General features: G+C 41.3%; 1 protein-coding gene across 2 annotated transcripts; it reads left to right on the top strand.

The window, feature by feature from the left end:
• Positions 1 to 1,527: 1,527 nt before the first annotated feature.
• pum1 (pumilio RNA-binding family member 1) lies at positions 1,528 to 25,372 on the top strand. Of its 2 annotated transcripts, none has more exons than XM_051389478.1 (23): positions 1,528 to 1,629; positions 6,338 to 6,510; positions 8,526 to 8,648; positions 9,209 to 9,277; positions 10,517 to 10,619; positions 11,490 to 11,683; positions 11,974 to 12,146; positions 12,260 to 12,524; positions 12,635 to 12,728; positions 13,536 to 13,634; positions 13,755 to 13,897; positions 14,998 to 15,136; positions 15,305 to 15,439; positions 15,858 to 16,157; positions 16,253 to 16,495; positions 18,152 to 18,422; positions 20,130 to 20,259; positions 20,421 to 20,555; positions 21,273 to 21,410; positions 22,100 to 22,225; positions 22,431 to 22,552; positions 22,704 to 22,896; positions 23,610 to 25,372. In XM_051389478.1, the coding sequence occupies exons 2-23, from the start codon at positions 6,349 to 6,351 to the stop codon at positions 23,739 to 23,741; spliced, it is 3,489 nt and encodes a 1,162-aa protein (XP_051245438.1). In that variant the 5' UTR covers positions 1,528 to 1,629; positions 6,338 to 6,348; the 3' UTR covers positions 23,742 to 25,372. The 2 variants fall into 2 exon arrangements, with proteins under 2 accessions (XP_051245438.1, XP_051245437.1); XM_051389477.1 differs by having other exon boundaries at positions 10,514 to 10,619.
• The last annotated feature ends 134 nt before the right edge of the window (positions 25,373 to 25,506 follow it).

Genomic DNA, 25,506 nt, shown 5'->3' with positions numbered 1-25,506 from the left:
GAGAGTGACTAAAGGTTTAATAAAATGAGTGTTTTCCTTCCTAGCTTTGATTACATTATATTAATATCTGGATTATGGGGCACAGAATTACATTTTTGCCAGATTAGTGTAGAAGATTATACAAATAATGCATGCTGGGGAGCTGATATTGTAGAATGAGGATTTGATTTGACAAAATAATGTGATGCATTTTAAACAAAGACAGCCTGACATTACAAAAATAGCACTTAGACAGTCATAAAGGGACTCGTTTTATGCCTGCCGTGCTGAAGAGTAAGCTCACTATAACCCTTTAAGTTAATTTTAATGGTATTAAGTTGATATTTTACATGAAGATTTGATTGTCAAAATCAAGACTATCCACAAAAATACAGCAATGGTCATATGGTGACATGTTGTTTTCTTATTTATAATTAATATATATTTATATGTCTTTATAAAACTGTTAGTGTAGCCTACTACTATCTTACAAAGAGTTTGACAAATAATTGAAGTTTAATTAGCTATAATTATAGTTTAAGCATATTTTCTGCCAGCAAAAAAAATAAATAAACCACCAATAAAACACAACACAACAAATAAAAATTAAAACTTACCAACATGTTTGAGTAGAAATGGTGTTTGAGGTGCAGAAAATTACATGTAAGCATACATTTATATGCAAGCATAAATTAATATATGACTTTATAGGCATGCTTTATAGGTATACACTTCAGGCTATTTAATCGAGTCTGACTGGGCCACAGAAGCATGTTAAAAACCCTGCCATAAAACATGTCCATATGATTACCAGAGATTTTCTTCAATGGCTGCTATGATCTGGGTGCATTACGTCATTGACACACCGGTTCTGGGACAGTCCGGTCTGCAGCCCCGGGGTCGCCACTGGCACATTACCAAAAAGCCAAAGGGGTATTTTTGTTATCTGGGCCACACGCTACTACACCCTTTCACACCGTCCACTTACATTCCGGGGGTGTAACGGAGCGTCCAGTTGCCACAACACTGACCGTGTGGCGCAGCACGTTGCCATGGCTGCCAAGCACCCCGTTACCGTAGAGACCCCGGAACATTGTGTTCAGTCCACCCCCCGATAAAACCACGCAATATCCCCATTTTATAATAGATATAACATTGTATTTACTGTGTTTTCTACCACTAATGTTATATATTAAAATATAAATATTATTTTTGTGACATTTTGTATTGCAGCTTACTACATCTTGTAGTATTGGTTATTTTTTGGTAGTTTACTATAGTGACATCCTCCGTTCCAGATACAGTAACGGCTGTCGGTGAGTCTTTATTTTATTATAATTTTTAAAATGATTTTTTTATTTTTTTTTACACCATTAACAAATCATATAAATGAAATAAAAAGAAAATCCAATATAAATACACCCCACATATAAAAAGAAAGACTCCACACACATAACAAAGGGACCGGTCCGGTACGGCCCTCCCTCCCCTCCCGGTTGGCGCAATGAACCGCACGCTCTCTCTCATCCTTTCCCGTCATGCAGCGCTCTTGCCTGCTCCTCCGTCGAGCCGCCATGTTGTCGGAGTGAAAGCCCGGGGTGTTAGAGAGAAACTGGGGCCGAAATCCGCGACCATCCACCCTCTCCGCCGGTGAGTATCACCTCCTTCTCGGTCGCGGTAGCACGGGGCGTTGTTTATTCACGCGTCGTTGCGGGTATTGTTGCAATGGCGGCTCCGAGAGGGGCTAAAGAGGAGTATTTCGTGAGGCTGGAGCGGCTGCCTCCCTTTCTGCTGCTTGCCTCCTTCCTCCCGTTGTGTCGGTCTTCCGCTCCAGACAGCTCTCGGGCCTTTGTTAGCATCCGCGTCACGGGGACCTGTGGGGGCTGCAAGGTCGGCAGACAGGTAGAGCCCCCCAGGTGTGAACAGATAACACAGTGATGCCGTTAGGGGACCACTGCCGCTGTTAAAAACATTGTACGGGAGCCCGTGTTTGGCCACCGGTTCGCCCGGGCTGAGCTTGTGTCGGGAGGCCGTGTTATTGTTGGTAGACATGGGCAGTGAACCCTCCATAACAGATCCGAGACTGGCGCCAGTGGACGCGGATGCACGGGGGAACGAGCCACCGTGGTTACCGTGGTGACTCGTTTTCACGAAGCTTCTGCATATTCCCTTTCGTTTTGATGTGTCATGTCTGTCAGGGGAGAAGTGTTTGGTCTGTGTTGAGGCACCCTAACGTTATCTCATGCTAGCTGCAGGTTGCCTGCTCGTACTGTCACACCCCTGTCTGTGCCCGGTATGCGGTGGATTGATCCCCGGTATTGAATAATGATTAACCCAGTTAGATTGTGGGACACAGTTCCTGTTTCCGTGTGCTACATGTTAAACTTGTAGCTTAACAAGCCGTGTGCGCCTCGCTTTGGGGGTTGGACTGTGTTGTGGATTTCCGGGTGTTTCTCTACCTGGTTGTCGAGCGGTTGCAAAAGGAATAAAGAGCTAATGATCTCCTGTGGTTGAATGGAGAGTGGAGCAGGGAAACAAACACATGAGTACATATGTGAGTGGTCACTTGGCAGGCTGTTTTATTTATTTATTTATTTAAAATATGTTTTTGGGACAGTTCAGCAGGTCAACTCTGGGGTTTTGTCTGTATGGAGGTGGTGTGTTGCTCAGTGGTTTCAGCAGACTTTGAGAGGAGGCTGCATGCATTTGTAGATTCATAGTGGCAGAAAAGACTCAAAGTTAATTACTGTATATGGCTCTGTGTTAAAAAGAACTGCTTGTGATTTCTTCATGCCCTGCAGGGACACTAATGTGAAACTGGTAATTTTAACAGAGATTAGAGCTTGTTGGATAAGAAGAGGTTGTAAAATACAAATTATACCCCTCTGGCTGAGGTTGTTGTGCCTAATGTTGACCACCAAACACATTGGTACATGCACATTTATTGGCTTTATCATTGCTCACAATAATGATGATCAACCCACCCCCTTAAACCTGGGTCAAATGACAAATCTTACCATTTTCAAAATAAGGAACACCGCAGTCTCAAGTTTTTGTCAAGAGGTCATGTGCAAACTTGCTAATATAGTTTAGATTGTTCCCATTGACACAATAAACTTAGCTTAAAGTAATGGAGTCTATTATAGTTATTATTGTTTTAGTTGTTTATTCAACTTTATCATATTGGCATTTTGGAGGATGTAGTTTGTAGTGCTATTGAACTGTATTCTACACTCAGATGTTTCTAATATTTAGTCTACCCTCACTGATACAAATGGATTTGGGACAAAATATGAAAGACGCCTCTCAATACCATACAAAGGACCACAAAATCCAGGCTCCAAAACAGCCATAAAGTCTTAACTAACATCTCTCTAAAACAGTTTCATCAAAGCAGAATTGTATAATCTCCATGGAAGTAGGATTAATTGCAGCAACCGTTGTATTGGACTGCATTTGATTTAGCTGGGTGTACCTAATAAAGTGGCAACTAACTGTATCAGCTGTAACAGTGTGACCTACTGTTAGCAGTGGCAGAGATCTGCAACCCACCTAAGGCAATGATTGGACAGGTTTTCATAACAACCCGATTTCTGTGGATAGAACACTTTGAACCAGAGAGGGATAATTGGCACCGATATGAAGGTCACTGGGATAAGTGTCTGAATGGCGTTTGTGGGTGATTAACATAGAAACTATATTAATTCTATGGTTCGTTTCACTGGAGTTAGACCTGTTATGTTTGGTTCATAGAGCAGCACTGTACATTAAAGTGTACAGTGTATCCTGCTGTGTGTTAATAGTTAAATCACCTGCCTCCTGGTAAAGTGATTCTCTGGTTTATATCTGTAGCTGTTGATCCCAGGCTCTCTAGTTCTGATTATCAGCAATTAAGTAGCTTTAATGGCAGGTTGCCACTTTGCTCCAAGAATGTTAGACTTACTGTGAGATTAATATTGGTGCTGTCCCTTATGTGGCTGCAGCCTACAGACATTATGTACTTTCAGGTTCTCTGGAAGAATTAGAGGTTTCAAAGAGGGACTGTTGGTTCAGTGAGCTGCTGTTGTGTTTGTCTAGGAACAATATTAACAATATTATCACAGTATTTGTTCATTTTCTGGATCTCTGGTGCGGCCAGATGTTGTCAAATGTGGGTGGCCCATTTCTAGTCTAAAATGAGTTATTGGCTCCATTTACGTGAGATTATACAGTGCTTACTTTTTTCATTCATGTGGGAAGGTGTATCGAGGGATTTATAGAGCACCAACGCAGAGTTTGAACTTTGATCATAATCCATTTGGAATAGGAAAATGATTAGATGACCCATTTGTTTTATGTCATATTTATTTTTTTCTGCTGTCACCACTTTTTGATGTAGTAGGGTAGAACATGGATCATAGTCTTTGTAATTTTAATTTCTGTTAACATTAGCTGATACACTATGCACTCTGACATGAAGACTTTTTTTTTTTTTTTTAAAGTTGTCAGATCCTGTGCTTTTGCTGACTATAGCTATAAAGCCTTTGCATGTTTGCATTCATTCACCAGTTTATTAGGTACACCTAAACTTATGCAAAACCTCATGTAGTCAATGTGACAGCCCTGCAATAAACACTACAAAGGTTATAATGTTCATTTACAGTAAAATTTATTATAGAGAGGTGTTGATACAACTTTATGGTCATTTTGTAGGTTGTAATAAAGTTTGATGTGCTGTTGAATTGTGCTGTGTTATGCTGAAAGGTTTTTACTTGAAGCAGATGAGCTTAAACTACAGTCTTCAAGCTATCGGTGCTTATTGAAACTACCAGTTTCAGTAAAATGTTATTGTTGGAATCTTTATGATGGATTTATTGCAGGGGAGTTGTATTAGACCGCTTTAGTTTTAGGAAGGCACACCTAATAAACTGGCAACTATGCACAGGATCTCCATCCTAAGTGAGTACATTGTGTTAAACTGGTCAGAGCTTATCAAACACTTTGTTTGTTTAAACTTTAAAGGGAAATTTCAGCACATTTTATTTGGATGTCTAATCAGAGTTCATGGTAAATGTAGTCAACTGAAGCAATAAATTCCTCAGTGCAATATTGACCAAGAAAGTGGATTTCTGCTCACAGCAATAATGCCTACATGTACCAGGATTAGGGATGCGCGATAAATGATCGGCTCATAATGAGGGAATTTATTTTAAATTATTGGGATAATTAAATTACAGCCAATAACTTAACGGTTCATATTAATAATACATTTTTAATTCTTATTCAAACAATTGATTGCCTTTATGTTACATTAAAATAGTTAGTTTTAATGAACTTTAATAGAAAAAAGGAACATGTGACGAGTCAGAACTGTTTGTTGTTGTAAACAATGATGTCAGTTAGATTTGCAATATAAAGTTTTACAAAAGGCAACATGAAAAAACAGTTAGCAGCATCCAACTTGCTACTCTGTTATTTAGTTGACTTCAATTGAGGCTGAATGTCCAGTTTCTGTTGACTGTCCCTCAGTATTACAACATTAGTGCCATTATTACCAATACCCCATAGCTATAACTTTGTCACCTAAAACATAGCATTAGGTGACAAAATACTCACTCACTGGTCATCTGCCCTGCTGGTTGTGGTTGTCATTTCTATTTTATTTTCAGTATCCTGAAGAAGGTCTCAGAACACCTCTGTCCCAGTGATTAGTAAAACTTTATTCATAGTATAAGTATATATGAGCTCTTGGTATCGGTGTCTGCAACAGCATCCAAAAAAAACACTGACCACTTGGGCTGCACGATTATAGCCAATTATGGATTATTTTGATCAATTTAGAAAGCGAATTGATTTGCATTTTCTTTGAGCCGAGTATGCATTGTAAACATCAGTATTGTAGACGGATCACGTTCATTTAATTGCGGGATGCTAAAATTATAATTGCGATTAATTGTACAGCCCTGCAGACCACGCTGAAATTTGTTGCAGCAGAATGATAAAGCCACCACTAGTTGCTGTTTATTCTCAGCAGATCAGGTTCTGGATGCTCTCCGCCTTCCACATCCTCTTGCGCAGCCAACACGCTAATTGCTAATTGCTTAGTCTTTCCCACTGCAATTCTTAATCCGTATTCTAGAAATCAAAGCTGAAATAGCCGGTACTTCTTCCTTCACACCAACTATTACTGTACGTCAAATGACGGCACTGGTTCTGGAAGAACAACATATTTTGCAGAGGGCTTTCTCGCCAAGTATAGCGCACACTGAGGAATTTATTGCTTTAATTGACTACATTTACTATGAGCACTGATTGGATTTTAATGTAGTGACCCAGTATGCCAGTGTTACATGTGACAGATGTAATTCTTTCTCGGCAGGCTGTGGTGGAATGAGCAGTGTGTGTGTGTTGAAGAGGAAAGCAGTGCTCTGGCAGGATTCATTCAGCCCCCACCATAGAACTACATCTCCCAGCATGCCCGTGGTGCTGAGCAGCGGAGGACATGCCCCTCCAACTGGGCAGACCCCTCAGGCCACACCCCCCAGCCAGCAGGTAAAACCCTTCACCTTTTTACGTATTTCATTCATTCATAGACAATCATCTGTAAATAAAGAACATCTCACCATTAATGTGACTGTTTAGTCCGTGCCTTAGGTCCTGTAGCATTATAGCCATTTAAGTGCCAGTCATAATCATAGAGAAATTATCTCCCTGTCTTGTAAGCCATCTCACAATCCCTCGGTTATTAGTTCACATCCCAAATTGCTTAAACACAGTAGCCCACCTAGTCTGAGCATGCATGCAGATCAAGCTCCTCATTATGTTACAGTGTACAATACAGAATCAGAAATACTTTAATAATTCCAGGGGGAAATTATTTTAAAAAACAGCCAAATAATGGTGGCATTATTACAATTGATTAACTCTGGAACAGTAAATGTCAATTGATCAGCTTTACTCACTATTAGCAACTATACTTGTCATTTTCTGCAAATTACATGTTTGTTGTTGTTTGCTCTATCATGTTAGTTAGGTTGTCCCAGCTCATATAGCAAGCTAGCACAATCAACATGGCAAATGCTAATTATAAGGGAGAGCTGGAAGAGCCTCTCATATCATTTAATGCTCTGCTTGGCAGTGTTATGTTTTTCAAGTAAATTATACACTAAACACTGGACAAAGAGTAGAAAATCAGATGGAATCTGACATTGTTAGTATATAGTATAGCAAACATGCTTGAGCTGTTTGAAGTCATCACTGAAAGATAAATAAATGAAAGTTGTTACTTTACTTAATAGCCATGGTTCTGTCTTTACTCTCCTGGCCAGTGGTGATGTTGATGTTATGCAGGACAGCTCTTAGCCTTTCACAGTTGCTGCTAGTGTGGCGGACTGTGTTTCCTAGACTGTTAGTTCTTGATAACGAAGTTAACATTTTTAATGACTAATCCAGGAAAAAAACAGGCCAGTCCATCCTGATAATCAGCAATTTAGTCTGATTGAATGGCGTCTGGGTGACTTGTCCTACTGCACGCTTTGCGTGTAGAGCAGATGACCAAGCCCAGCTGCTTCCAGTACATGTTGACTGATTCTTTGATGACAGCTTCTTGTGGGGAAGTTTGTGTTTACCCTCAAAATGAGTAAGAGCGAGTAAGTCAACGTAAGCTTAGCCAGTGAAAAGAAATGCTTCTTCTTATTTGGACTTCTTTGAGTTTTTTAAGAGAGGATGTAGCCGTAAATACCTCAACCTATGGTGCTGTTTTGACAATGATGGAATTTTTTTCAAAGGAATTATTTTCAGTTATATAATAGAAAAATTTATATTATGTAGTATTCTGAATTATAGGCGATAAATTATTAGTTGATTTTGTTTTGAATTCTTATATTAGGCTTTATGTTCTATGAAAGTTTTTTTTTTTTTTTTTAAGAATTGTACTTAACAACAGTAATGTCAGTTAGATTTGGTTAGGTCTGAGCTATGGAATATTAAATCATCCATCTTTGTTCACTACATCTTAGCCTTCCTTGCCATCAAGTGTCCATGAACTTCAGGTTATAAACTCTTTTTAAAATACAACAATTATTATTAGAGACCACGAGAAGCAAGTAATGATCAGCATAAAAATATTGTGCATCCCAAAAAATATGATTTCCACCAGGGATTTAATGTCCCAGCAGATTTATTATTTTAAGAGTTATTGAACAACTAGTATCTATCCCTAAAGAATGGGCTTTTTTTCATAGCAGCACAGAGACTGTGGAGTAGGCATGCTGAAAACAAATAATTTAATTCTGCTTCATTGGTATTTGCACTTTGACCTGCCTTTTTCACCCCTAATATTCCTACGTATATAGTACACATATTTGGCATTAGTTTAGATGTTAATATTGCTGTTTATTCGTTGTTCACATGTATTTTACAACCTATAAAACACAGGTAAAAACTCAAAAATCCTGGCTATATCTGTGCGTGTCTACAGTTGTTGCTCAGATACACTCTACTTGTTGCTGTTGTCTGTAATTCCAGGATAATATGCATGTGTGTCTGTGTGCGTGTGTGTCTTCAAGGGCGTGGCGGGTGCTGGACGTTCCCAGGATGATGCCATGGTAGACTATTTCTTCCAGCGGCAGCACGGTGAACAGCCCGGCAAACATCGCTGGCCCACTGGAGACAACATCCATGACAGCCAGGTGTGTGTGTGTGTGTCTGTGTGTGTGTGTGTGTCTGTGTGTGTCTGTGTGTCTGTGTGTGTGTCTGTGTGTGTGTGTTGCACAAGTGGTGACACACTATTGCAGCATTGCTACTGTTATTGTATTATGTCACGTACTATTGTTTGCTCGTACAAAGTTCACAGAAACATTTGTACACAGAAAACTTTATTCTTAAAATGGATTTCTGTATAACCATAATATCATCCCTTAGACATGTTAAAATAATTAAACATTTTCTGTGTGTTGGGGGGAGTAAGGGAAACAAAAACTTTTCATGATTTCAGTTCTAATTTTCATAACACAAGCATCAGTGTCAATTAAATGTTTTAAAAGTTTTAATTGATGCTAATTGTAGTTAGTTGTTGTTAGTCTTTAAACATTTACCTATTGCCTACGGTAATGTTGGAGGCAAAACATTTATGAAGGTAATTACTCATTAACGTAGGTAATTAAAGTTGGGCTTATGTTTATAGATTGGTTGAGTATGAAAGACATAACTTGTCATTCTTTCCATGTCTCACTGGGCTCTCTGTCTGCAGGTGCGGTCCATGGATGAGCTCAACCATGACTTTCAGGCTCTGGCTCTGGAGGGACGTGCCATGGGAGAGGTGAGACATCAGGTTTGATGTTTGGGGTCAAATATGGTCTAAAAGGTGACTTGTGTGACCATGTAGTTAAAAAACCTTGGCAAATAATGGAGCTTTTGGCCTGTGTTTACTCACAGCGTGTTAGTACAGTTTTTGATAAATAATCTTTTAACTCACTGGATTTGAAGAGGTCAGATGCTACATGTCAGTACTTTCCATTAAAATGGCTGCCTTGTATTTTGTGACTTGGGAACCTGGTTGAATAGACACATGATGAATTGCTCATAGAGAGTCAAACTTGAAAAACAGGAAATCCAAGGAAAAATAAATGGATCACTTCTGCAGTTAAAGGCCTTTGAGCCAAAAGTAGAGTGGACTTGTGTGTGCATTGTTTTTTTCTGAATGAAAAGCTCTGACAGATGAGAAGAGACTGAGCAGAGATGCTTTTTAATTTAAGCTGGTTGGACTGGCTGTCTATTCTGTTAATGTTGGACCAGTGCCTACAATTAGTTTTGGCTCGTTGAACACAGTGCTGATGTATGTTCGTTTGTATCACATATTGGCACATACTGGGTCAATATTTTTTAAGGCTCCTATAGACTGTAATGAGATAATAACATGTTACATTCTTTGTTTTCACCTACAAGACAGATCAGTGTAAACCGATGTTAATTCTACATGCAACCAAGTTGTTTCCTGTTGCCAGCAGATAGTGATCACAGTAGTTTACAGGAACAAGGTTTTTTTTTATAGTGAGAAAGATGTTGACTGTAATAGAAAGTGAAGAGAGAAATATGGAGAGGAACACAAATGAGCTGCTCTTAAGATGCCAGAGGCTCTCAGAGAAAGTCCAAACACTCAACTAGTTAAAACTACTTAAAATAATCTTTATTTTTAAACCCTAATTGCTTTATGGTTGCTATTAGACACCAGTGTCAATTGTGTGGTAGAGTGTTATTTTGTTGTTGCTTCAGTCATCCAGTTAGACTGACTTGTACTTGTTGTTTTGAGGTGCGATCTGGGGTTATTGTACAACAGTTTTACTAGGAATTACAATGCAGGGCTGACATCTTTACACACGCCAAAAAAGCCAAAATAAATTTAAGACATTCTGAAGGTTAAGACTTGAGGACCCTAATCACCTGTGATATGTACATTTTTCCCATTCTTCCACATGCTTTCAGTAAGCTGTAATAGACAGTTTTTAACCTTGTTCTCCCCCCTTTGTCTCCTCTCTATTGTCCTGTGTCTTTGTAGCAGCTGCTAACTGGTAAGAAATTCTGGGAGACAGATGACTCTGGGAAGGATGGACCTAAAGGGATCTTTCTGGACCAGTGGAGGGACAGTGCATGGGGTGCCTCAGGTATATACAAGTCTTGGCTTATATTTGTGATAAGGTTTGCAGACGCGCTGGTTAGAACGCACGGGCATTTCAGTTTATTTCACAAGCACATCAAGAAACTACCAGAACAATCACTGTCTGGTGTTTGAAAATATATATTTAGATTCCTGTCAGAATCAAAAGCCGATGTCAAAGTGAAATCATCCTAATGTTCTTCCAGATGATATTGAGATTTGAGATTTCTGGTTTGTCTTATCAACACAATGCAGTTATTTCTGTAGGCGGGATGACAAAAGAAATATCCCTGCATCACTTATCAGTGTATCGCTGTGGAGTCATACATGAGAGTTAAATGCTTTTGTTAAATTTAACTTCAAATTGTTCGTCTTGTTTGGACTGTCAGGAAACTACAAGACAATGATAGTTTCATAGAACTGTTGGCATGTTATCTGCATTTGGCCACATTGCTGTTTAGCTTAATATCACATACAGCATCCAATGAAGAGAAAGTTTCTTACCTAGTCCAAGTGTACTTTGAAGAAATATGTCCTCACTAATAATGGAGCTGTAGGCAGGAGGGACAATTAGATAACAAAGTTTTCTGTTGACAGAAGAAGCGTCTAGCACTGCATTTAAATAAGAGTGATACAAATAAAGACCCAAGTTATAACTACATATGTCTTTGCAATGCAAAGTAGTTGAGCTCCTGGTGTTGGGAACATTGAAACCTTGTCAGTAAATACAGTCTTGACTTGTCGGGACAAAAAAATTGTGTGAAGTTTAAAAAACAAAAAGACCGTCAGCAGTATTACCCTGTTAATGGTGGAGCAAATGTAGCATTCTCCTGTGCATGAATGTGTTTTTTAACAGCTTCCGTTCCTCTCATGTCAGATCACTCGGTGTCTCAGCCAATCATGGTGTCCCGTCGGCCAGGGCAGGGTTTCCATGGCGGTGGTGAAGTGGGGGTGGGCTCGGTGATGTCACCGCGCTCTGAGAGTGGAGGGCTGGGAGTTAGCATGGTGGAGTACGTCCTCTCCTCCTCACCGGCTGACAAACTGGATTCCTGCCTTCGAAAAGGACCCTACGTAAGTCTTGGAAGTCTGTTCTCGCTTTCTGTCCGTCGGCGTTGGTCTCATTACTCACATATTACACGTTCATATTTCCTCCTTGGTAACTTTTGTTCCGGCACAGGTCACTTTTTTTCTGTTTGTCCTCTGTCAGCTAGTGATTGTCAAATGAGGACGTCTTTCACCTTGTCCTTGTCCTCATCCTCCCCCCTCTGCACCTTTGTGTGTTTGCCATCTGTCACTGTCAGGTTATCAACACCTCTACATTTCCTTTTCAGTTATATTTCTTGTCTCTCTTCCTCACACAGGGGCAGAGGGATGGAGAAGTAGAGGAGGAGAAGAGGGAGAAGCCGAAGGCGACATTTGAGGGAGAGAAACTGAAAGAGTTGACAGAAGGTGAAGCTGATGTAATTGGCGACGTCATCAACCCCAATGGGCTGCCTGTGCAGAACGGCCTCGATGTCGACGTCAAAGAGTTTGGGTAGGACACAGTGTGATAGAGGCACACACACATACCCACAGCTTGAACTGCTTCTTGCTCTGCCAACAGCCTTTTTAGATGTAAACTGAACTCCTCCTTTCTCACCCCTGCAGTCGTCCCCCAGGCAACATGCCGGCCCCTGGCCCCGAGGGTGACCTGCTTGGAGGTCCCGGGGGTGTAGGGGCTGACGGCCTGACACCCCTGGGAGGCGGTGGTGGCCCCAAACCTCCCGAGGACTTCTCTGGTGTGGAACAAGGTGGTGTCACCATGGACCCCATGGAGTCAGTGATGGAGCCGCTTCAGTTTGACTACAACTCCCAGATGCAGATGGACTCTGCACCTACTGTGGGCTTATTTGATTACACCAACCAGCAGCAGGTTAGAGCAACAGGCAGAGGGTCATATATGAATATTTGTCATTAGTTCTCTATAAAATTAATCTCAAGTGACACTAAAATGTGATTCACATGTCGCTATGCTGTTTGCAGCTGTTTCAGAGAAACAACGCCCTAGCAGTGCAGCAGTTAACAGCAGCCCAGCAACAGCAGTACGCCTTGGCAGCAGCACAGCAGCCTCACATTGGTAAGCAGGAGTGTGGTGTGCAGGAGAACTGAATGTCAGCATCTCATTTGTTATTTCAAATGTATTATACATTTTAACACTTTTTATTTATTTTTATTTATCACTGTCAGTATGCTCTTAACTGACAAAAATTAAAGGCAATTTTTGTTTTTAACACCATTGGTGTAATATTTGTAGCTTTTGCCACTGTTCATATTGATTTATAACCTTTTACTTACTAGTTTAGTAGTGATGGGACCAGACTGTACCACCATACATCACTAAACACAGCTTTACAACAGAATGTAAAGTGCAACCACATTTACAGAGATCTTCATTTTATCTAAACCATTCATTTGGAAGTTTAAAAAAAAAAAAAGAAAGATTTTACCTGAAATACCAGCTCATCTGTCCCATAATTATATTTGCAGGGATGTCATACTGTTGTACATCTATTTGTGCCAGTCACTCAGTGGATGCTGCAATTTCTAGTTTTTTATTTTGGGGCTAAAGAGCACAGAAGTTACAAAGAACATGTTGTTGCAGTAGTTACTAATTAAGGCTGAGTTAATGTTTCTCACGTTTACTAGCAAGTAATGCTTAACAAGCCTAAAAATCGTGGTCACTAACCTAAAAAATCTGGAGGGCCTCATTTGTTGATTGGAATCTATGTCTTAATTATGGATTTGTTCTGAAGTCTAAGTCTAAATCTAAGTCTAGTCTAAGTGGTTATCATGTGTTGAAGCCTCATTCTAAGTCATTTACTTTATGTATTATCATATAAAACCTTTTGGCCCTGGTTCATCTTTTCCCTCCATGTGTTTTCAGGTCTGGCCCCAGCATTTGTACCTAATCCTTACATCATCAGTGCTGCTCCACCAGGGACAGACCCCTACGCAGCCGGACTAGCAGCAGCAGCTACACTCGGTGAGGCGTGTTTTGATTTGGACCCTGAGCCCCTTTGTGTTAATAAATTTTCCATAGATGCATAAACACAGACACAGTTGTCCTATCTCACTTGTATTTTGTTTATTTATTTGTGTCTAGGTCCAGCAGTGATGCCTCCCCAGTACTATGGTGTGACCCCCTGGGGGGTCTACCCTGCCAACCTCTTCCAGCAGCAAGCGGCTGCAGCCAACAACTCGGCCAATCAGCAGGCGGCAAACCAGGGCCAGCAGAACCAACAGCAGGTCAGTCGGCTGCTCGCCAAAAAACTGGTATGCTGATAGCCACTGGCTCAAGATGTTTCTATCAGAGCTCTCCTTATCAGTCTTAGTGCTCTGCTTGTATCTATAATCAGAGAACTCTTTGTAGCCTGTGTTAGGGTATGCTCTCTCAAAGACAATCCTGATGACAACCAGGGAAAATTTGACCTATTGCACAAGTTGCTAAACAAGTAAATACGTGTAATCTCTGTCCATAGGGATCATGTGAAAGTGAAGTGCATTCTACAGCTGTACAGCAATTAAAGCCCACTGAAAGAACATTGATTAATTAGTCTAAAGTAGAAGGCTACATATGCTTTACAGACTTAACGTAAGGACACACCTGAAAGTTACCTCCAACAGGGAATAATGTAGCATGCGGCTCATTAAAGTCCACAAATCCTGACATCTTCAATGACTGAAATCAGCTGGATGGGCATATTTTTTTGGGCTTTGTTTAATGAGTGGAGACAAAGCTACTGACAGGAGGTTTTTCGCTTTTCGTTTCTCTTGGTTCTTTACAAATTTGTTGTAATGATCGTGATGACGCTTAAGATGGGTAATTAAATAGTATTAAGGAAATGACCAACAATGAGCAATCAATGCAAATAGCAACTTTGATATCTGTTGTATAAATCATATTTAAATTTAAAAGACCTAACGCACCTTCCCCCTTGGTGACACAGCGTCAAGCATTTAAGTTAATGGTCTAATTCAAGCAATATGTTACTGGCCCGTTATATCTGAAGAAGTCTTCTTTTCGTGTTGTTTCATTTTAAAGCTTTTATCAGCCGATATCGATGATGTACAATCAGCAGGAAATGTTTCATCCACCTGCTGTTTATTTACTCTTGCTTCACTCATATATACTTACACTAATATAAGGAATGTCCTTTTATCCTGGCTATTTATTACATGCTACCATTTGTCTCTCTGTGTGTACAAGATAATATGAACATGATAGGATCTTATATCTATGGTACACCACAAGGTCTCAGGGCTTTGGAACAGATTTTGGAACACCTTTTTGTATTAATTTGCATATTGAGAATGACATGAACTCTTGTTTTTCTTACTTTGTAAAGGTAATGCGTGCTGGGGGCAACCAGCGACCTTTGACCCCCAGCCAAGGTCAACAGGGTCAGCAGAACGACCAGCTGGTTGCAGCAGCAGCAGTCAACTCAGCCCTTGCTTTTGGGCAGGGGTTAGCAGCAGGAGTCCCTGGTGAATATGACTCTGCAAAACTGATTTTATTGCTTTGGCAAAACTCAAAACAAACCCAATTACATTTATTACTGCACAATTTATAGATATATTGCTTATTAATACCCAAACGAGGCAGATTTCTTAACTAATGCTGACTTTGTTGCTTTGTTTCTGTCTCTTTCTCAGGCTACCCAGTCCTGGCCCCTGCAGCCTACTATGATCAGACAGGGGCCCTGGTGGTCAACACTGGAGCTAGGAGTGGTCCTGTCCGTCTCATGGCCCCTGCCTCTGTCATCATATCTCCTTCCGCAGCACAAGCAGGTAAGACAGCAATGCACATACAGCCTCTGTTAAAGTCGGGCCTGCCTGTCTCTGTTCGCTGCAGCCAACAGGATGAAGAAGAATGTCACAAACACAAAACAAGGGATTGCACATTGTGGTTTTTAAAAACATGTTCTGAATGTCCCATTCATCCAGAGCATACAATTAAGAGATTATGGGACTGTACCTTCGAGTCTGGCCTTAGATTTTTTTGCTAGGAGTTCCCAGGAGTCAGTGTTGTTGTTCATGTGAATTTTAGACACTAGTATCAACGAGGATTTGGGTTCACATTAGAGTTGCTGCGAAGAATTGTTAGAGATTTAATCTTTGTGGCACTCGGTCTCATTAAATTAATTCAGTATCAGTATTAACTTTTCATATGACTGTTAACTCAGAGTGAATCTGTCTCCCCCTCCAGTTGCAGCAGCAGCAGCCTCCGCCGGTGGCGCCAACGGTGGTCTAGGCGGTGGGGCCAACGGTCCGTTTCGTGCCATGACGTCCCAGCAGCCTCAGCAGCAGGGTGGCCCTGGCGGTGCTCTGGGAGGAAGCTCTTTCTACGGATCCTCCTCCCTCAGCTCCTCCTCCCAGAGCTCCTCTCTTTTCTCACAAGGCTCTGGCCAGCCTGGACCAGGTTCTGCCTCTTTGGGCTTCAGCCAGCCCACCTCCTCCTCCCTCGGTGCCACACTGGGGGCCACACTGGGGGGCTTCGGCACTGCAGGTAGGAATACACCATTCCCACATTGTCTTGAGTAATTAACGCTTCACAGTTCCTCCAGATACCATGATCTAATTCATATCATTGTCTCCCTCTAGTGGCCAACTCCAGTGGTGGCAGCGGTTCCAGGCGGGACTCCCTGACAGGCAACAATGAGCTGTACAAACGCACGCCCTCCAGCCTCACCCCGATTGGCCATGGAGGCTTCTATAACGGCACCTTGGGCTTTAGTCCTTCCCCTGGCCCCGTGGGCATGCCCCTACCAAACCAGGGCCCCTCCCATTCCCTCACACCCCCACCTTCCCTGTCCAATCACAGCTCCTCGTCCAACCTCAATCTTGGTAAGTGTGTTGATTCAGTTGACTGAGGTTACCAGTGTCATTGATTGTTTGTTATTTCCTGCAGTAATGCCACTTGAATAGCTACTTACTCTATGGAAACTGTGCTGATGCTTTGTTGCCAAACACAAAGCCAGTGGTATTGTTACGTGGCCAGAATATACCAGCTATGACCAGCAATTAGCATAATTTACTTCACCTGTCAGTTGTTTGGTCCCATAATCAAAAACCCTAATTGAGCATTTGTAGGACACAGTTGTAAAGGCTCCACGAGCTTCACTGCAGCATCAATTGTTTTTAGTTTAGTTCCCAGTTTATTGAGGCTTAACATGTGGACAGAGGTTTTTGAATTTACGGATTATTTCTTTGTAGATGCCCTGATGTAGTATCATAGCCAGGGATTTTTCACATTTATATTCTAGTGTAAGATGTATGTAATTAGATGTTAACATTTACACATATTTTTTAAAATAGTGTTTCTAAATATCTCCTTCCTAACCAACTGCTGTTTCAGTTGAGAAAAGAAAAGATTTTCCAAAGACCAAAATGTGACAGCTGATTTGTACTGCAGATTGTTTTCTGGGATTCATTACTGGCTGAGACTTTTGTTTCTTCCTGTGTGTTTCCCATGATTGACAGTTGGCAGAGTGAAGTGTACCACAACACTCAAATGTGATGAAACAACAATCAAACAAAGTGACAGAGCCAAGTCGAGGCTTCGTAGTGACTGTGATAAATTACCTAGCTTTGGCAATTTTCAAGTCTTTGGAGGTGTCATATTATACAGATATGAACTGCAATAAATACTATAGCACCTTTTGAAGGAAGAATTAATTAAGATATCATGTTTTAAATAATGCTAATCTACCACCAACACATGTTTAGCAACCACCTGGTACAGATGTTGATAGAGCAGAGAATGCTTCAGTTTTATGTATGTTCATGACACATAAAATGTTGAATACACAGATTAGACTCAATGTCATTAACACTAATGCAACACAATCTAGTCTAGCAGTTGAATACATTAAAGAATACATTCATTTCTGTTAAGACCTCAGGGAGGTGTTTTGGTTTTGAGACAGTTTGTGTTTATTGGATTGTAAAACATTTTATGTGCAAAGGAAATGTATTTCTCCTTAATACAGGCCAGCTGAATATTTGAGGCAGTGCTGCCATCCAGTGCTGTGTTTCTGTGCTGCATAGCTGTAATGTAATTTTCAAGATGCTGTCTCAAAAATTTAGTACTGCAGTGTCATCAATTTAAAAAAAAAAAAATCCATGTTAACCCATGCAAGTAATCATTGCAGCAGCATTTGACATTCAGTGCAATGACATTTCCCACTCGCTGGCATGCACCATGGCAAGCTTAGAGCTAAGTGGAAATAAGTGTCCACAAGTATGACTTTTCTACTATAAGATGTACATGCCCACACAACTCTGGATATTTGTATGTGTGTATAGGAAAACATTTTGAAAGAAATATTCAGCGTCGTCTTGGTTTTATGTTCCTTGTTTTTGGTTCAGACTTTGTATTTCTATAAGATTTTCTCTAATCTTGGAGCTTTCCTGGAGTTTGAGCACTATTGGTATATTAGACTGAGAATGTGCACAGTGCCAATTCTAACAATCACATCCCTACTCTCTCTGACCCCATAGGAGGCCTGACCAATGGCAGTGGGCGTTTCATCTCTGCAGCCCCAGGAGCAGAGGCCAAGTACCGCAGTGCCGCCAGCTCAGGCTCCTCCCTTTTTTCACCCAGCAGCCAGCTGTTCCCGTCGTCACGGCTACGCTATGGCATGTCAGATGTGATGCCTTCAGGCCGTAGCCGCCTGCTGGAGGACTTCAGGAACAACCGTTACCCCAACCTGCAGCTCAGAGACATCGCTGGCCACATCATGGAGTTTAGCCAGGACCAGCACGGCAGCAGGTACACATGGGAAAAAACACTGCAACCTAAAATACACAGGATAAAAAAACACCAATAAAACATCAGTGCTCTGCAAGGTGATCCCAACTTGACTACCTATACTATTCACTTTCACACAATGCAAAGTTGGTGTCAGACTGTACTCTTTTAAGAAAGTTGTTCTGCTGACCCAAGATGAATAAAGTAGTAGTGCTACAACATGAATAGAAAACCCATCATCAACTTGCATCGTCCATATTCACTGCTTTCATGCTTTGAAAATGTAGCAAAACAAAGAACAGTCTTTGGCCATAGCTGTGGATGTATCAAGATTCAAGAGTTTCTAAAAGTTTCTTGGCTGTAGTGCTGTCACTGTTTTTTTGTTTTTGTTTTTGTTTTTTAAAGCTTTATTCAAAAATGGTGCAGAATGTCACACCAAACAAGTGTATTGCACATCATTTTATGTTGTTTTCCAATTTAGTGTTGCAAGTCCATAAAGTTGGGGGACCTACAAGAGACAGCGCACAGTAAAATTTAATTGATGCAGCATAAGTCGAGATATCCTGACATTTAGTCCCTAGTGTCCCCTTTTAAATTTCTAGCATCATCAAAATTTTGACGCAGGCACCAAGTCTTTGTATTGGATCTCGGTATATGTATGTCACAGTGAGATCTAGGATCGGCGTTTTCGATTTGAAATTTCACCACATATCCCTCCCAATTTGTCGGCTTCTGTCTGGGACAGCCCAGAATCTCTGTGTATAGGAGCCTTGAGGCAATACTGGTAAAACAACCTTAGTCAAGTTCACAGTTCAGTGCTGGATCAAAGTTCATGTTTCTTTTTTTGTTCAACACTGAATGTGAACAGGCTGGATTAGCTAATGTTTCAAAGTTACAGCCCTCAGGACATTCCCCGTGTGTGTGTGTGAGTGTGTCTGTGTGCTCAACAGACTAGACCATAGTTCAGATTCATGCTCAATATATACTGGTATAGGGTGCTGTGCCTCTGAATAGAAATGGATTTTAAGCAGTGAATGTGACTGAATATTGCACACACACAAGTATTTGTATTGATAACAAAACAAACAGTATCATTGATATAGTAGCATCTCTGCCTCTTTCTGTGATACAATCCAGATATGTGCTAATTTGGTGGCATTGGGAGGCCCTGGAGGCCAGTCTGAGGTCCTGGTTTCTGTGTCTGTCTGGGTTAAACCAGATGCAGACTTTTCCACTGAAATGATCTATTAATACGCTGTGACGTCCAGTCTACAAATTCCAGACATATTCTTCCCTCAGTCTCTTCAACATCACTGTCCTTTTTATCTCTGCGTTTTGCCTGGCATCCATCACTTCACCTCACAGGCTTCTTGGTTCGTCCTCCACGTCTTTTCTCCACTCTGAATTTCATCTCCTTTTGTCTGACTGCTCCCTCAGGTTAAAGATATAGGAGCAGCTATCTCCACTTTTGTACATCTGTTTCACTTTATTGCTCTGTCATTGTGTTATTTGACTTTGTCTTGAAGTTCATCCAAACTTTGTAAATCCCCTTTATGTACTAAGTGGGATTTAGGAGAGCAGAATGTATACTTTCTCATGAGGCTTTTATATATTGCAAAAGCTAATGAAAATGAAGAGTAACAAAACAAGAAAGTACAAAGGTTTCTGTGGAACTTAATATAAAAGATGTCTTTGGTTAATATAATGCTTATCCTCTGTCTCTTAAAGGTTTATTCAGTTGAAATTGGAGAGAGCCAGTTCAGCAGAGCGCCAGCTTGTCTTCAGTGAGATACTGCAGGCGGCCTACCAGCTCATGGTGGATGTCTTTGGAAATTATGTCATCCAGAAGTTCTTTGAGGTGTGTATGAGAAGTAATAATGCAGTGCATCGGATTTTCTAGATCTACACATGATGGGCTTTATTGCCTGTGTGAATGTGTAATGTACGTGGTATTATGTCTTGTATTTTCAAACGGATTAGAGGATTTACAGGCTTATTTTGTATGTTTGTATGTTTCAGTTTGGCAGCCTGGACCAGAAGCTGGCTCTGGCAGAGAGGATCCGGGGTCATGTGCTGTCACTGGCCCTGCAGATGTATGGCTGCAGGGTCATTCAGAAAGCTCTGGAGTTCATCCCCTCAGATCAGCAGGTCATTGTAAGTACACTAGTTCTCACACTGTATGAAAGTGTAAACAATGGAAACAGACTGCACCTTACACTAAAATGACCTTAATTTTCAGTTGTTACTTTAAGGGGAAAAAACAAAATATCCTTTGAAGTGTTCCAATTTCAGAGCACATCTACTATCCATGTGCTCATAATTCAAACCTAAATGAGAGTGCACTGCTCATGGTTCACTAATTTTTGTTTATATAGCAGAATGCTGCATCGATAAGAGGTGCGCTCCTTGGGCTGAAATGGCATTTTTCATCTACATTATGGGTTTTATGTTGGAGCTGCCTCGTGTAACAGCAGGTTCCTTGCAGGCACTCTATCATCAACGATGAATGAGGCTAATGATACCACAGTTTATATGTAAATGTTGAACTGCAGGTGTTAAGATAAATGTAGCTGAATATCAACAGGAAATCTTCTTTCTTAAATTCAGTGGTTTGGGGAAAAGGTAAGAGAGAGAGAGAGAGAGAGAGAGAGAGAGAGAGATCCATCTCTCCTTAATGGACCTCAATAGATTTCTCCAGGGCAACTGTTCAAAGCCCAGTGTTACAGATTTGTTGGGCTGTGAGCGGCGCTGAAAAATGAAGGAGAGGTTTGAAAATGCTTCCAGGCAATATTTGACTTTTCACAAACAATTACATGTCTCTCTCCACTACACCCCCCCCCTCTTCCTCCACCTCTGTCCTCCTCCCTGCAGAGTGAGATGGTGCGGGAGCTGGACGGCCATGTGTTGAAGTGTGTGAAGGACCAGAATGGTAACCACGTGGTGCAAAAGTGTATCGAGTGTGTCCAGCCTCACGCGCTGCACTTCATCATAGACGCCTTTAAGGGACAGGTGGGTCCCCTCTGTGACCACACACACACACACACACACAATATTTTCACATTCAATCACTGAAGCCTGCTGGTGCTTGGCTGACATACACACACATACATTTAATTGTGTGCACTTGTACACTGTCGCTGTCTTGAGGCAGCAAGCATATTGTCACTGTCACCGCCATGGCAAGTACAGACACATACTCAGTCCTTTCCAGGGACAGGGTGTGTTGCCATGGCAACAGAAACCTCAGCCCAGTGGCAACAGCCATCTTCTATCCACCAGCTAAATGTTACATTAGCATAAAGTGTTAAAAGAGAGATTTTGTGTGTTCATGCCTGCGCCTTTTGTTATACAAATAAAAGGCTTCAGTTTTGAGGAGTCACTGACAGTAAATCTCACTGATGCGAGTGTTTTGCTTCTCGCACATTTGCATGTTGTGCAATGGCATGTTTTCTACTCAGTGGCTCAGATTTGTTTGTGTAGCTGTAAGCATGTCAGGAATTTGCTTTCACCTTCGCTGCAGGGGTGGGCTGGGTGTGTGAAAGTATGCCTGTGAACATTTGGTGTTTTAATCCAAGGGACTTTCTGCAACTTAAGTGTTTGAACAACGGTAAATTAGTGGTGTTCAACCCACTGAGCTCCAGCACCACTTGGTGTATGCGTTGAATAAGTAAAGACGTGTAATTATGTGCTTCTCTCAGGTTTTTGCCCTCTCCACTCACCCTTATGGCTGCCGAGTCATCCAGCGCATTCTCGAACACTGCCTTCCTGAACAGACGCTGCCTATACTAGAGGAGCTCCATCAGCACACAGAGCAGCTTGTGCAGGTAACGCACACAAACTAGCACTTGCTGATATATCTCGTCTGCTACCAGTAATGTTTTTCAGGATAATGACACCTCATGTTGGCTTGAATAAAGTGTCTCTCAGTCCAGAGTTTTGAAGTTGGCTGTGTGTTTGATGTGACGTCAGAAGCACCAGCTGGTGTCCTCACGTTTTACTTAATGTGTCTGTGTGGTTTGTTTTATTTAGGACCAGTATGGCAACTATGTTATCCAGCACGTGTTGGAGCACGGCCGAGCTGAGGATAAAAGCAAGATAGTGGCTGAGATCAGAGGCAATGTACTGGGACTCAGCCAGCACAAGTTTGCCAGGTAAATTCCAGTACAAACACACACACGGTTACGGTCTTATCTTCCCTCCCTTTTGAAAAAGGTTCGTTCGTTTCTCCAGAGTTGCAGCCAGATTTTCTCTTCCTTCTTTCTAAATGTATCTTCACGCACTCCCCTGACTTCCTTTCTCTAGTAATGTGGTGGAGAAGTGTGTTACCCATGCGTCGCGGGCAGAACGGGCAGTGCTGATAGACGAGGTGTGCAGCCTGACTGAGGGCCCCCACAGTGCCTTATACACCATGATGAAGGACCAGTACGCCAATTATGTGGTGCAGAAGATGATCGACGTGGCCGAGCCTACCCAGCGCAAGATCGTCATGCACAAGGTAAGTGGAAAGAATAGTGTCCCATCAAAGTGCTAGGATAATGGAGGTGGTTCTGAACCTTTTCCACACACTGGGCATGCAATGTATGTGTAGGCTATAGAGAGTGCAAACAAGGCAAAGACACGGCCATTGTTCTGCCAAAAAATATTACATATTTAGGGCTACAAGTATTGTTATATTGTATAATATTCACAGTTATGGATTGTTGATGTGTCTGTAAACTAGGGGACCACTGAAACCCATCAAAACATACCAAAACTCAAAGTGATGTCTTAAAATTGTTTATTTCGACTGACGCAAAATGGACTGGCAAACAAATGTACAGATTTGAAAACCTTGAAAAACCTCTTTTAAGCAACAATTGTCTTTGATTCATTTTGTTTTGATTGACTAATTGTTTTGGTGCTAAATATCAATCTTTAAATAACCCTACAGGGGAAATAAGCCCCCTCTCTGTCAACCCAACAACCTCCATTTACCTCCACATCAATAAATCTTAATAAGGTCATTGGTTTCCTCGGCAACAACACAGAAGCTGACATAAGCACACGTGATCGTTGATTTACAAATGAATGGGTGTTGGTGTTTGATGTTGACAAAAATACAATCTAGATGTAGATAATGTGAAGCTAAAAAGGGTGTGTGAGTGTGACAGAGTGTGAATACAGCCCACGTCCAACGTGTTCAACATGTGTGTTTGTGTGTCTGCACAGATCCGACCCCACATTTCCACCCTGAGGAAGTATACGTATGGAAAACACATCTTGGCCAAGCTGGAGAAATACTACATGAAGAATGGTGTTGACCTGGGTCCTCTCTGTGGCCCTCCCAATGGCATCATGTAAACCGACCCCCCCCGAAATCATGTCTACCACCTGATCTACCCCTCCCCCTACCCTTCACCTTACCCTCCTAAAGCTGTCATGTCTACCAGCCCCACCCTCTTGTCCCTGTCCAGCTGTTCAGAAGGCATAATGCCGCCCCCCCCCCTCCCCCAAATCCTACTCACTGAGGACGTTGAGTACCCCTTCTTCACCCATTTCCACGACATCCCTTCGGGAGGAGCCTGTTGCTACAGGCAGCCTTAGTTTTTGTCAGATTTTGTTGCCCCTCCCCCACCCGAGCCCAGGCTTTCTGAACTGGGGGAGGAAGGGAGGGGAGGGCAGGGAGTGGAGGGCGGTGAGACCTGTTCCACTCATCGTTCCACACACTCCTTTTTGGTTGTTTTTTTTTCCTTAATTTCCTCTTTTCTGATAAACTCGAAAAATCATTTCACTTTTTGCTACTGCTGCACACACAATCCTAGTGTCCCCTCCCCCTCATCCCATCCTAGCTATTTACCACTATGAGATGGAACAAGTATTTAATTTGTCTGACGTCACAGAATCATAGACGAATATACACACACACGCACACACACACGCACACGCCATCAGCTAACCAGCAGACAGATCATTTAGCATGGGAGATTCGTTTTCTGGTCTTGCTTCTATAAATATAACGTGTATACTTGGTGTAGACCTTTGCATATATATATAAATATATATATAAAACTTTGTAGTTTTTCTGGTTTTTGATGTTGAATCTGTATCTATAATGTATCCTAGTAGTGACCACATACTTCTGACTGTATAATTGTACATTTGTAAACCCTTGTAATGTAAAAGTGCTTTACCACCCTTTTTGGTATGAGAAGAAAAAAGAAAAAAGCTCACTCTGAAAAAAACAAAACGAAAAAATCTTAGAAAAAAAACCTGTGCATTTCAGTGTATATTCTCACTTCCTTGGTTGTGACATATGAGTTGTTGTATATTGTAAATTGTAATATCAAATTTTTGTTTTGAAAAGCCCTTTCTATACAGCGTAGTACTTGTACAAAGATTCGCCACGCTTGGTTTTATCTTTATCTTGTCACTGCTTAACTTAAGACGTCGATCTCCCACTGACTCCCAATTGGACACGTTATGTTAGACTTAGTGGTGTCTTCTGGTTTATGTTGAAGGTTTTGTTTTTTTGACCTTTTTTTAAGATCTTTTTATAGGAATGCTTTACCCCAAGAAATGTGTCATGTGTATGGGTATGCTGGCTGGGTGGGAGAAATACTTTTACTCATTTAAAACAAAACCCAAATCCCTTGATTACCCATGACTGTTTTCAGAGGGGTAAACCCATGGATTGTACAGAGGAGATTCTTGTGTTTTTTGGCATTTCTCTAGTGCTGTAAGTGCTGTATCATACTGTCTATGTCCTTTTGGGTGAGAGAGGCAGCCCGCCACAGTGCGGTGTACATTTGGAGCAGCCTTGTGTATATTTACTACGAGCACACCTGTAACCATATGTGTATAGTTAACAGAACCTGTGTATGCTTATTGCCTGGGCAACTATTTTTTGTAACTCCTGTTGTAGATTGTCTCTAAACAATTGTGTGATCTTTATTTTGAAACCAAACTGAACAAAAAAAACTTTGAAAATTTAACCGTCTCAAGTGTGCTTCATTTGTATGCTTTTTACGCACACACAGGAAGGACCGAGCAGACAAACTTCTGTTTTTCTTACTTATTTTAAGTGCCAGTTGTATCAAAAAGATCACGGTCTGTGCCGTATTTCCTG

This window comes from Dicentrarchus labrax, unplaced genomic scaffold (assembly GCF_905237075.1).
Source record: "Dicentrarchus labrax unplaced genomic scaffold, dlabrax2021, whole genome shotgun sequence".
Taxonomy (NCBI): domain Eukaryota; kingdom Metazoa; phylum Chordata; class Actinopteri; family Moronidae; genus Dicentrarchus; species Dicentrarchus labrax.
The sequence above is the reverse complement of the archived record's forward strand: the minus strand, read 5'-3'. Positions and strand labels throughout refer to the sequence as shown.